This window comes from Athene cunicularia, assembly GCF_003259725.1.
Source record: "Athene cunicularia isolate RWA chromosome 2 unlocalized genomic scaffold, athCun1 chr2_part1, whole genome shotgun sequence".
In the NCBI taxonomy this organism is placed as follows: Eukaryota; Metazoa; Chordata; class Aves; order Strigiformes; family Strigidae; genus Athene; species Athene cunicularia.
Genome location: NW_020799095.1, coordinates 34905782 through 34918539, shown reverse-complemented (window position 1 = coordinate 34918539; position 12758 = coordinate 34905782). Strand labels below are relative to the sequence as shown.

The 12758-nt window shown below is 42.1% G+C and overlaps 1 protein-coding gene across 12 annotated transcripts in view; it reads right to left on the bottom strand.

Moving 5' to 3' along the window:
- Positions 1–12758, bottom strand: part of MYO3A (myosin IIIA) — a 135428-nt gene that overhangs the window by 116145 nt on the left and 6525 nt on the right. For 4 of the 12 annotated variants that reach the window (XM_026841630.1, XM_026841626.1, XM_026841628.1 and 1 more), the window contains exon 2: positions 739–921. In XM_026841630.1, coding sequence (XP_026697431.1) covers positions 739–906 — 168 coding nt within the window. In that variant the 5' untranslated portion in view covers positions 907–921. Of the gene's footprint in view, positions 1–738; positions 922–2817; positions 2822–3552; positions 3556–6578; positions 6601–11310; positions 11472–12758 lie in introns of those variants that run through there. The other 8 variants (XM_026841633.1, XM_026841632.1, XM_026841624.1 and 5 more) reach the window with 8 other exon arrangements.

Here is a 12758-nt window from a genome sequence, read left to right as displayed (position 1 = left end):
GTATGCCTTTACAAACCAGACTAATGTTCTTCCTTACTCTTTGAGCATTAATCTGCCACCCAACAAATGTCAGTTATTGAGAACAGAAAGCATACTCAACAACATAATAATTCCACCTCCCAGTCACTGGGTCCTTTGTGTGTAGGAGCTATTGCCTTTGTATTTTCCATTTGAAAAGATTGATCCCTTTGTGATATCTACGTATTTTGGCATATTCTGAAAATGCAAAACCAACAATAACAATAAAAATAAAGTATGCTATTTTATTTTTAAAGTACTTCTCATAGCATGTAACTCAGCTAAAAGCACGGACTCAAAATAGATGCTTGAAGGTACATCTAAAGCACTTAAAAATACATAATATTTTTTATTTTTACATACTAGCCAGTAAGATAAAAGGAAAGGGAACAACGGTAAAAATAGAAGCGGCTAGGACTCCTGGTACTGAAAAAGAAAATAACCAACTCTGCTTCTGAAAGTAAAAGATAAACAAGGGGGAACCAAAAGTAAAACTAAAAAAGTTTAGGTATACCTCTGACTTCTACCATATGCAACCACTTCCAAGATCACTTATGATATGAAAAATGCATGGATAGCTAGCCTGATACTTAGCAGGCTGAAGCAGTTTATTCCACTATAACTTCTAATGCAAATGATCTATCAAGAATAAAAGAAAAAAGACTACATAAATTCACTTACAATTAAATAAGCACAAACCAAATAATTTAAGTAGCTTACATGAACGGGATCCAAAATTTTGACTGCTGCTTTGCTGCCATTTTTCTTATTTAACACCTTGAAAACTTTTCCATATGTTCCTTTGCCAATAGTCTCAATTATTTCCCAGGTATCTGAAGGATCAGGAAAGCTATCAAATATTATTGTTTTTCCAGTCAACGGCAGCATCTCAAATGATGGCTCCTAGAGAAAAAAAGATTTCAATAATCACTCAACAAATGGTTAATAGCAATTGGTTTCCTACAAATGCAAAGAGAAATACAGATTCCAGTCTCAAACACTAGAAATGTTTTTGCATGTAGTGTGTATGCACTGAAAGCATAATGAACAAGAAATGCTGCACTTAATACAGGTGTGTGCAGTCAGCACAATATCAAATTAAAGGAAATTCAAATAATAATTTGACCTAATTTCACTATTTCAGACTTGAGTGAAGTCAGCACAAACTACCTCCCACTTCAATGAAATGGTAATATCACTCGGGGATTTTCTGAGGGGCAGAGGAACAGGAGTCAAGTTCCTAAAATCCAAAAGAATTTGGCTCCATTCCCAAGAATCAGGCAAGAAAAGAAAAACACCCCCACAATACATGTTAAATGGTAGCATTCCAACTTTTAAAGCAAAGAGTTTTATAATACTACTCTTACCATTTGAATTTTTATACCAACCTCATAAGGCCAAGCAGATCAAAGTAGCAGGTCTTTTCACAATATTATAGTTTTCAGACAGCCAAGCATTCAGAGTCATGGAAAATGTGTTTACTGATGTACATTCATTAACAACTGTTTTACATATGATGGAATTGTATCCATCACTGACAAGGTTACACTTATGCCATGGTCAGTGATGGATACAATTCACTTATACATGCCTTCATAGTGACTAACTATCTAGCAGCTACAGTGGTAACAACAAAACACACACTCCCCAGAAAAACAACAACAGAAGAGAAACACCACTTTTACCCACTGTTAAGAACAGCCAAGAACTCAGTAGAAATGTGTTAAAAATTACATTCTCATATTATTAATTGTAGAGACAAGGATGAAAAAGAGAAGGGGCAGGGAAGAAGACAGACTCAAGCCCTTACTAAGCAAGCCAGCTACCAAGTGCTTAAGTCCATTCTGAGCACAATATATGGTAAATGAGCCAGGTTTGGAGAGTCATTTGCATATACCCATTTTGAAATTTTTAGATAGTACTTTCTAAAGTATATTTAAATAAATTTATATTTATTCTTGTATTTGTTTATGTCAATAGCACAAATCTACAAACATAAAGCATTTTATATGATATTACGCCAGTGACAGAAATTGGATCATGATACCATAGTAGTTTTTTTGATAATGAAGAAAATGGCTTTGATTTCAGTTTCATCCATGGCTTCCAGCATACTAGCCATACTTTCTTTATCTGCTTATTCATATAACCATGTATATCCACTACACATACAGTACGTATACCCACTAGAAGCAACTGAAATCACAGAATCATAGAATGGGTTGGGCTGGAAAGGACCTTAAAGGTCATCTAGTTCCAACCCCCACTACACCTTCCACTAGACCAGGTTGCTCAAAACCCCATCCAGCCTGGCCTTGAACACTTCCAGGGAGGGGGCAGCCACAATTTCTCCAAGTAACCTCTTCCAATGTCTCACCACCCTCACAAGACAGAATTCCTTCCTTCTATCTAATGTAAATCTATCCTCTTTCAGTTTAAAACCATTAATCCTTATCCTATCCCTACACTCCCTGACAAATCATCTTTCCTGTAGGCCCTCTTGAAGTACTGGAAGGCCGCTATAAGGTGTCCTTTTCTCTTCTCCAGGCTGAACAACCCCAACTCTCTCAGCCTGTCCTCACAGGGGAGGTGCTCCAGCCCCTTCATCATCTTTGTGGCTCTCCTTTGGACCTGCTTGAGCGGGTCACAGAATCACAGAATCATCTAGGTTGGAAAAAGACCTTGAAGATCCTCCAGTCCAGCCATCAACCCAACACTGACAGTTCCCAACTACACCAGATCCCTCAGCGCTATGTCAACCCAACTCTTAAACACCTCCAGGGATGGGGACTCCACCACCTCCCTGGGCAGCCCATTCCAACACCTAACAACCCGTTCTGGAAAGAAATGCTTCCTAATATCTAGTCTAAACCTTCCCTGGCACAACTTGAGGCCATTCCCTCTTGTCCTATCACTTATTACTTGGTTAAAGAAGTTTATTCCCAGTTCTCTGCAGCCTCCTTTCAGGGAGCTGTAGAGGGCGATGAGGTCTCCCCTCAGCCTCCTCTTCTCCAGACTAAACAACCCCAGTTCCCTCAGCCGCTCCTTGTACGACCTGTACTCCAGAGCCTTCACCAGCTTCGTTGCCCTTCTCTGGACACGCTCGAGTCATTCAATGTCCATTTTGTAGTGAGGGGCCCAAAACTGAACACAGGAATCGAGGGGCGGCCTCACCAGTGCTGAGTAAAGGGGAAAGATCCCTTCCCTGTCCCTGTTGGCCACGCTATTGCTGACACAAGCCAGGATGCCATTGGCCTTCTTGGCCACCTGGGCACACTGCTGGCTCCTGTTCAGCCAGCTGTCAATCAAGCCCCCAGGTCCCTCTCTGATTGGCAGTTCTCCAGCCACTCCTCCCCAAGCCTGTAGCGCTGCTGGGGGTTGTTATGGCACAAGTGCAGCACCCAGCATTTGGCCTTATTGAAACTAATGCAGTTTGGTCCATGTCCTTTTTATGCTGGGGGCCCCAGAGCTGGACACAGAACTCCAGATGGGGTCTCACGAGAATGTTGCAGAGGGGAGAATCATCACCTCGACCTGCTGGCCACATTTCTCTTCATGCAGCCCAGGATGCAGTTGGCTTTCCGGGCTGTAAGTGCAAATTGCTAGCTTATAGTCCACCCACTAATACTCCCAAGTTCTTCTCCTCAGGGCTGCTTTCAATCTAGTCATTGCCCAGCCTGTATTTGTGCTTGGGATTGCCCTGACCCATGTGCAGGACCTTGCACTTGGCCTTGTTGAATCCCATGAGGTTTGCACAGGCTCACCTCTCAAGCCTGCCAAGGTCCCCCTGGATGGCATCCCCTCCCTCCAGCATGACTGCACTACAAAGCCTGGTGTTGTCGGCAAACTCATTGAAGGTGCACTCAACCCCACTATGTCACCAACAAAGATGTTAAACAGCACCGGTCCCAAGACCATCCCCTGAGGAATGCCACTTGTCACTGCTCTCCCCACTTGGACACTGAGCCATTGACTGCAACTGAGTGTGACCATCCAACCAACTCCTTATTCACTGAGTGGTCCATCTGCCAAATCCACATCTCTCCAATTTAGAGACAAGGATGTTGTGCAGGACAGTGTAAAATCCTTTGCACAAGTCTGGGTAGATGATATCAGACACTTTTCCCTTATCCTCCAATGCTGTAACCCTGTCATAGAAGGCCACCAAATTCATCAGGCATGATTTGCCCTTAGTAAGGCCATGCTGGCTATCACCAATCACCTCCTTATTTTCCATGTGCCCTAGCACAGCTTCCAGGAAGAAGCTCCATGATCTTGCCTGGCACAGAGGTGAGACTGACTAGCCTGTAGTTCCCCAGGTCTTTTTTTTCTCCTTTTTTAAAAATGGGGTTTATCTTTCTTCCCCTTTTCCAGTCAGGGAATTTCACTGGACTGCCATGGCTTCTCAAATGTGATGCATGGTAGCCTAGCTATTTCATCCACCAGTTCCCTTGGATGCATCTCATCAGGTCCCATGTACTTGTGCACCTTCAGGTTCCTTAAATGGTCTTGCACCTGATTGTCTACTACAGCAGATGGTTCTTCATTCTCCCAATTCCCAACTTTGCCTTCTGTGACTTGGGTGGTGTGGCTGGAGCCCTTGCTGGTGAAGACTGAAGCAAAAAAAGTTGTTGAGTATCTCAGCCTTCTCTGTGTCCCAGATAACCAGGTCTCCCATCTCCTTCCAGAGGGCCCACATTTTCCCTAGTCTCCCTTTTATCACTGACGTACCTATAGAAGCTTTTCTTGTTGCCCTTGATGTCCCCAGCCAGATTTAATTCTGTCAGGGCTTTCACTTATTCTAACCTGACCCCTGGCTGCTTAGACAATTTCTCTGTATTCCCTCCAGGCTACCTGTCCTTGCTTCCACATTCTGTAGGCTTCCTTTTTATGTTTGAGCTTGTCCAGGAGCATCTTGTTCATCCATACAGGCCTCCCAGTGTTATTACCTGACTTTGTCTTTGTTGGGATGCCTTGCTCCTGAGCTTGGTGGAGGTGATCCTTGAATATAAACTAGCTTTCTTGGGCCTCTCTTTCCTCCAGGGCTTTATCCCATGATATTCTGACAAGCAGATCCCAGAAGAGGCCAAAGTCTGCTCTCCTGAGGCCTGGGGCAGCAAGCTTGCTGTGCACCCTCCTCACTGCCCTAAAGATCTTTAACTCCAGCATTTCACGGTTACTGCAGCCAAGGCTGCCCTTGAGCTTCACATTCCCCACCAGCGCTTCCCGGTTGGTGAGAACAAGGTCCAGCACCTTTCATTGTTGGCTCCTCTATCACTCAGAGTAACAAGTTATCATCAGTGCATTCCCTCCAACAGATACTGGAGCTGCTGAAGTCCCCCATGAGGACCAGGGCTTGTGAATGTGAGGCTGCTCCTATCTGTCTACAGTGAGGGCCTCATTCACTTGGTCTTCCTGGTCACGTGGTCTGTAGCAGACCCCCACTCTAGTATCTCCTGTCCCTGCTGTCCCTTTAATCCTGACCCATAAACTCTGTCATCCATCCCCAAGCAGAGCTCCATGTACTCCAGCTTGTCGCTGACCTACAGGGTGATACCCCCCTCCTTTGTCTCCCCTGCCTGTCCTTTCTAAAAAGCCTGTATCCTTCTATCCCAACACTCCAGTCATAGGAGCTACCCCACCTCATCTCCTGTGATGCCAGTAAAATCGCGGCCCTGCAGGCATACACATGTCACCAGATCATCCTGTTTATTCCCCATGCTGTGTGTGTTTGCATAGAGGCATTTAAGTTGGTCCCCCACTGAAGCTGACTTACTGGCTGGAATTCCATTGTGCTGCTCTTCGGGTGCTTTCCTGATCACCTGTGACCCCTCTCCAGGCTCTGGGCATCTATTGCTGGCACTGGCATCAAGCTGGTAGGAGTGGGAGGGATTGAGGTTCCCCTCCCCCAGCAAACTTTAGTTTAATGGACCGCTATATAAACATACATTGTACTAGCTCTTTCAATTATCTGATAGGCATACCAGCCCATCATGTGTGTTCAAACTCATTTTCTACTGGATAATACAAGCTTGCCTGGAGAACACAGGGCTCAGGATTCTTCCCATCATTCTGCTCATGGTTGATTAGCTCACTGATGAGTAAGACGACAGGGCTTTCGTCTCTCTCTCCTTCCCTTTTTTTTTTTTTTTTTTAATATATACATGACTATTAAGAACTTCTATACCCTCTCATGCAGCAAAGCGATGAAATATTCTTTTAACACCAGGAAGCCTGAAGCAGTCTGTTGCGTACCAAGGACTGCAATCAGTACTGCCTCAGCACCTTGATTTCAAGGGTTGTGGGAACAAAAAGACCCAATTTTATCTGCTACAATGAAATTTCCCTTAACAAAAATCCAGGTTAAGGTTAAAGTAAACATAGAGGGTTAAGATCTGGAGACACATAGCTGTAATACGTAAATCCTCAAATCTCTATTCCAGATTCAAAATTTTATTTTTCCTTCTGTCAAACCCTCCCCATGGGATTCATATAGACACAAGTTAGCCAGGACATTGACTACAGTCTCTTTTGTAAGGCATTACCTTTCCACCTCATACCTAGTATTTATCCATGCCTTTGGAGCTTTACCACATCCAGGTGAAGCCATCTCTTCCCCAAGAAACGAACACAAACAAGTTACAACAGGGCTTTTTTTGAACTTTCTTTTGCCTATAAAACAGCACTCACGTGGAGTTGTTCTGTTTTGGGGTTTTTTTAAATCATTTTATACACACATAAAAATGCTTTGCAATTAGCTAATAATTGGGACTACACAAAATAATCACCAAATTGGGGATGATAAAGGGATTAAGATGTGTAAACCCAAACCCTTGCTTTGAAAGATTCAACAGTAATGGAATTTCACAATTTCTCTATTTGAGCTTTACATTGTACAATTGAGGTTAACTATTTGTTTAAAGTTTTACTGGATACTCAATCCATAACTAGTGATTTCTTGGGAGAAAAAAAAAAAGTAGAGTGCTATTAATGGGTGCCTTTGTAAGAACCAGAATGTCCAAATCATATTGAAGCCTGTCTACATACCAATTATTTTCTACAGAATATGTAGTTTTTCATCAAAATCTAGGGCTTGCTATATCCCACATTACAAGAATACACAGTAAGAGACTTTGACCCAGGCAGCTTACAGTAGGAGATATGCAGAAGATGAAGAAGGGGAGATCACTGAGTACTTAAGATGCAGGAATGCAAAAACCAGCTTCACATATTTAGCCAGTGACAGAGACAAGCAGGGAACTCTGACACCCTCAGTCTCCAAATATACCCTTAAGCAGAGGTCCACCCCTCTGCATGGAGTCTTTACAGCAAGTAGAACATTCTAAGAAAAAACATGTACATCAAAACCTGCAGCTTCAGACAGCTTCCAGGCTTCATTAACTTCCTATACATTAACAGAAAGCAGCTGAAATTCATTGACTCAGTATCAATTTCTTACTTGTCTGCAGAGTGGTACAAGGAGAACAGTTAAAGGGCTGAAGAAACATGATCCTGCAGGTGCTATTTGGCTACCAGAGAATAGTGGCAGAGATGCTGTCATACGCTTGCATTTTCCTCTGCAAATCACACTACTTGCACATCATCTTGTCTTAAGAAAATTCACCACCTACTGAACAATAATGCACTCAATAGCTGTCATACTTAGTTCAATAATTTAAGAGTGCTATTCCAGAAAGATTTACCCTAATCCTTTGTCTTTTGATTTGCAGCTTCAAAATCATGACTTGAATAAGTTATATTGAACATCATCTTTCCTCAGTTCCACCATGTTTAAGAACAAGCCCCTGCAGATAAATTGCTTAGCTTCCATATCTATTATTAAAAATATATTAAAAAGAATGATTTCAAGTGTTCTGTCCTGGGTGATGAATAATGTTTTATTACATCTCTGAGAAGTTGAGAAAGCTGATAATGATTTAACCTCATATTTCAGCAATAAATTGGACTGTCTCTGGACTACGTCTGGATGCCCAAACAACTGGGTAATTTATCATACCCCCACCATTAAAAAATTACTTTAAAAACCACAAATTTGATCCAAATTTCTGAGCTAGGAACATACCCTCGAACCTCTATAAAAACCCTTTAAAATACTTCTGGCATGCTCAGTGTGACAGTTCACTCATTTCAGATTTTGTCTAATCCAGCTCATGCTAAAGCCTGATGTATACTAGGAGCAAGCCATTAGGTCAAAGCCAGAGCACCATGTAGGCAAGACAGGTGGCCAGAAAGAGCTAAATGGTCATTAGGCACCGTTATCATCTTCTAATTGCTGTCTCCTGCAGCCAGTATCTTTTGATTGGCAGTTTCCTCAGAATCGTTAATTTAGGGAAAAGACTAAACTTCCAAACTGCAAGGTAGAAAATATCACCCTACCCAAAAAGTTTTTGAAGCAGATCCAACAGCAGCTGAACTGCTGAGGCTTTCCTGCTCCCTGGTAGGGATACAGGCAATGCTGTGATGGAAGAGGAAGGGATGAGCACTCTCATCCTCAGCTAGATCTAAGTCTTCTTTTTTGTTTTGCTCATAAATGCACAAATTAAGATATATGGATTATAAATTATGAAACCTTATGACCTGAATGGTGAATAAGTGAATTCGTGTGATAGACTAGTCTGGGCAAAAGGGGATTTAGCCCCTATTTGGGGGGTGTGTGTTTGTTGTGTTTCCTAATAATCACACTGCTCTGATTATTTGCTTCCCAGGTCACATCAAATATACACACCCTATGCAGTAGACCTCAGGTCATGTACTACATATATCCAGAGATGCTGTGCCTTAGCATCAATGCTGGCAGATCACTGCCTTCTCCATCCCTTACAGTACCTAGCTAGTTTTGAGAGGAATAGGAAGGGACAGCCTCATAAAGAACATAGTTTATCTCCTGTGGACTATCTGATTGCTGCAAAAGCAATTCAGTGAAGCACATTTATCACACCCAAAACTTAAGACACATACCAACTGCACTGTTGAGGGCTTTATGGTCAAGACCACAGAGCATTACAGACAATAGTCAAGTAGGAATAAGCAATAGGTTTTGCTTCTGCAGGCTGGATTGCAAGAACAATGCAGCCTGAATTTCACATGGATTATTACATGGTAATCCAGTATTTTTACTACTGTTTCATACCACCTAAGTTTGCAACTTCTTTCTAAACCTTCCCACCCTAACAGTTTCTGAATGGACCTCCATCTCACTTGGATAAAAGCCTATTCATTTCCTCCACAAGAAGCTGATAAAACAAGAGAGGCACCTTACATTATGTCATTCATCCTTCTCCAAAAAGGGAGTCTATATGATTAGCAGAGCAGATACCTATTCACATATGACTAAAATGAATCCAGCCTTTAGGTTCCCATCAGCACCTTGTCTCCTGGCTACCACATTATTCCAGTCTTGAAAATTAGGACTAGGACCTCATGGGTTCAGTTCAAAACACATCTACTGAAGTCTTTTTTGATCTCTTGGGATTTTTGTTCACATCACTTACCCCTGCAAACACTACCTGTGTTTAACCAGACAGTTCCTCCACATATCCTAGCCTGTAATTTGTCTGACATCTTCAAGTGTGTCACAAGAGGTGGATGTCAGGAGCCAGCAACAGTAGCTTACACTGCCTATTGGGTCTGCTACCTCTGTGGAGATGACACTCATAGTCCTCCACACTCTGAAACTTGCCTAACTCTTGCCTAAACCCACAACACATATCCTCCTCTTCCATGAGCTTACTTCACACTGACAAGTACTTAATAAGAAAGTTAAAGATTGCTACATGGAATTCTTAAACCAAGGGCATGAGGCTACAATACACCATTCATCATACTAACACCTAGCACTTTCTGGATAACTGTTCAAATAATTTGATTGTTCAACCATGAACATGGATGGCAGCTCAGATCCTGAGCTAATATAAATGTAGCTGTAATGAGCCATTTATGCAGCATACTATCTCATCTATCATTCAAAAAATAACTTTTGGTCTGGAAATTCCAATATCACCTACATTTAATTCTGGGGGATATTTGGTGTCTGATTTTTACGATGATAAAACATATATTTGAATGGGAACTACAGTCAAATCTAAGCTCAGTGTGAGCAGATTATCTAGTTTTGCAATTAGTTAAAAACACAACTGTTTGGGGGTTTGTTTTACGTCATTTGTCAAACTGAATACACTTAACCTTATAATTTCACTCAACAACAAAAATGTTGCATGATTACATAATTTTTGTACTATCCGTGTGTCTATGTGAATTACTGTGCATCAATTTCCTTACTAGTTTCCACCCTATATGTCCCCCAGTGTTTTCCCAGAACTGACCAATTGTCTTTTCCATCTGCAAGAAACTTTCCAGAGGATGAAAAACCTCTTTAGCCCTGGCTACAGTAGATGAAGAATAAAAATCAACAACCTTCTCTAACAGTCAGTCCTCTTCTTTCACTGCTGTGTATTTATACAAGACAGATACAACAGCTGGGATTCACCTAACTTGACATGTACAATATACCTACTGGAACCTAAACTAGATACTATAATGCCATTTTGGTCAGTCAAAGCAATCAAAAATTGAACTACCTGACATACTTAGCATCTACCTTAGCATAATATTTGCTCTCAGGACTCTATTGATTATACTGGCTAAGTTTCCATTGACTACAACAGGATCCCAGTTATAGAACTTCAAATGTAGATGTTAAGTGAAATTAATCCTATCCTACTTAACTGCTGGAAACAAAGTGTTACAGCCTGACAGCTGACAAAAATGTGTATCAGCTGCACGCTACAGTAAGGGAAACTGCAAGCTAGCCACATCTCATCACCTGAAAGTAGACAAGCAACTTGGACATTGTCTGATGATGCACAGAAAGGGCAAAGCAAACTTTTAACCCAACAACCGCACTCTAAATTAATGTAAATGCAAAAATAAATGGTTGCTTTAAAGCATTTGGAGGCAAGGAGTGGTGATAAATTTAGCTTAATCTCAGACAATGTATTTCCTGGGCACAATTCAAAGTATATACGTTAATCTTACGGCTGCTCAAGGAAAAAAATCATCCATTTCTGAGGGCACTTTTTAGCGTTCACTCTGAAGGGCTGTGTAACTGCTTCTTGTGTTTCGAAAAACTTTTCCTCTCTGCTGACTGTTATCCAGTCATAACTTTCCCAGCAAAGCAAGACAGCTTTCAGAGAAACTTGATGCCTCTGGACTCCTTGACCTTTGTAAAACTTCTACACGCAGCAGAGAAACAGTACTGTGTGGTATCAGTACCTGATCTCCTTCTATTGATAAATGCATATTGGGTGTCCACACTGACATTTTATCTGCTGATTATTATTCATCTGATCTTGACATTTTGACTTGTTGCAGACTGAACTGGCTGGCCCTGTGCATGGGAGGCTTCAGCTCTTCACTCTCTGAACATTCTCAGAGGGCACTGCTGGAAAAGATCTACATCAGTGTTAGGTTCCACCTTGGTTTTCTTCCATTCTCCCCATGACTTGCAACAGTCTTATTGCATGCTGAGGTTTACAGTTCTCATGAAACTCCATTGGAGGAGGATTTTTTTAAGCAACAGGTTAAAGAATCAGCAAGGGCTGTAAACATTCAATCTAATCTCATGCCTAGGGGCTACTCACTGGATGACAATCTCTCAGAGCTGAAACATGACATCAATGCGGGATCCCAGTTTTTTGAAGCCAACCTCTAGTTACACGAAGAGGGTATAAAAAGAACATGGAAACAAAATGCTAAATTTAATTACTGTAGTCCATTACAAAAGCTCTGGTACTTTAAAAACAAATGACAGCTAAAGATTTTTGTGGCAATTGTCATCCAAACTAAAATATTTATGCAGGGGCATTACAACCATGAAACCAAGATTAATAATGTAAGGGGGAATGGTTCATTATCAAATTGTATTTGGACCTTGTGCCACCAGAAGTAATGACCCGGCATTAGCAATCCATGAACTGAATCATTCTGTGGCTCCCAGAAGAGAGGGAGTGCAAGTGATGAGAATAATCTTTCAATGACTACAGAGTAGATCAATATATTAGCAAAGAACTTAGCTTTCAAAGCTAAAGCATCCCTTAATTTTCCTATTTTAACACAGTAAAGACTTTATAAGGCCATAAAAATCTTTTATGGTGCGATCTCACTCCTTATTTCTCAGAACTTCTAACTGCAGCGAAGTGGCAACTCAGAATGAATTTAGCAGCTGTATCAATGAGTTTTGGCAGGGCTTGAAATTAAGATGACAGAGTCATTTGATAGCAAGATAAGGAAGGCATTACGGACAGCAATCAAATTCGCAAACACTTAACGTTAGCAGGCAAGTAGTTACAGGGTACGAGCATATACTGGGATGCTGCGGGCACGGTAAGATTTCACGTGTGTCGTGCCGAGGCCCACGGTCACGCCCCAGGCCTGCAGGTCACGCAGCCGGTTTCAGCGCCCCAGCGAGTTTCACCACAAGCACGCAGGGGTCCCGACACCTCTGCTGAACACTGTACACTTTCCTTACCCAGAAACTCACTCAGAGGGAAAAAAAAAAAAAAATAAGTTTATAAAGAAAGTAGAAACAACCAGAATTCACCCAGGGGCCTGAACGAGAGAGCCCGGGGGAAAGGGTTCGGGGCCAACCCGCACTCTCCACACGCCTCCCGGGGCCGGGGCCGGGACCTCCCCGGCCCCGAGCAGCCCCGCTCGCAGGCCGA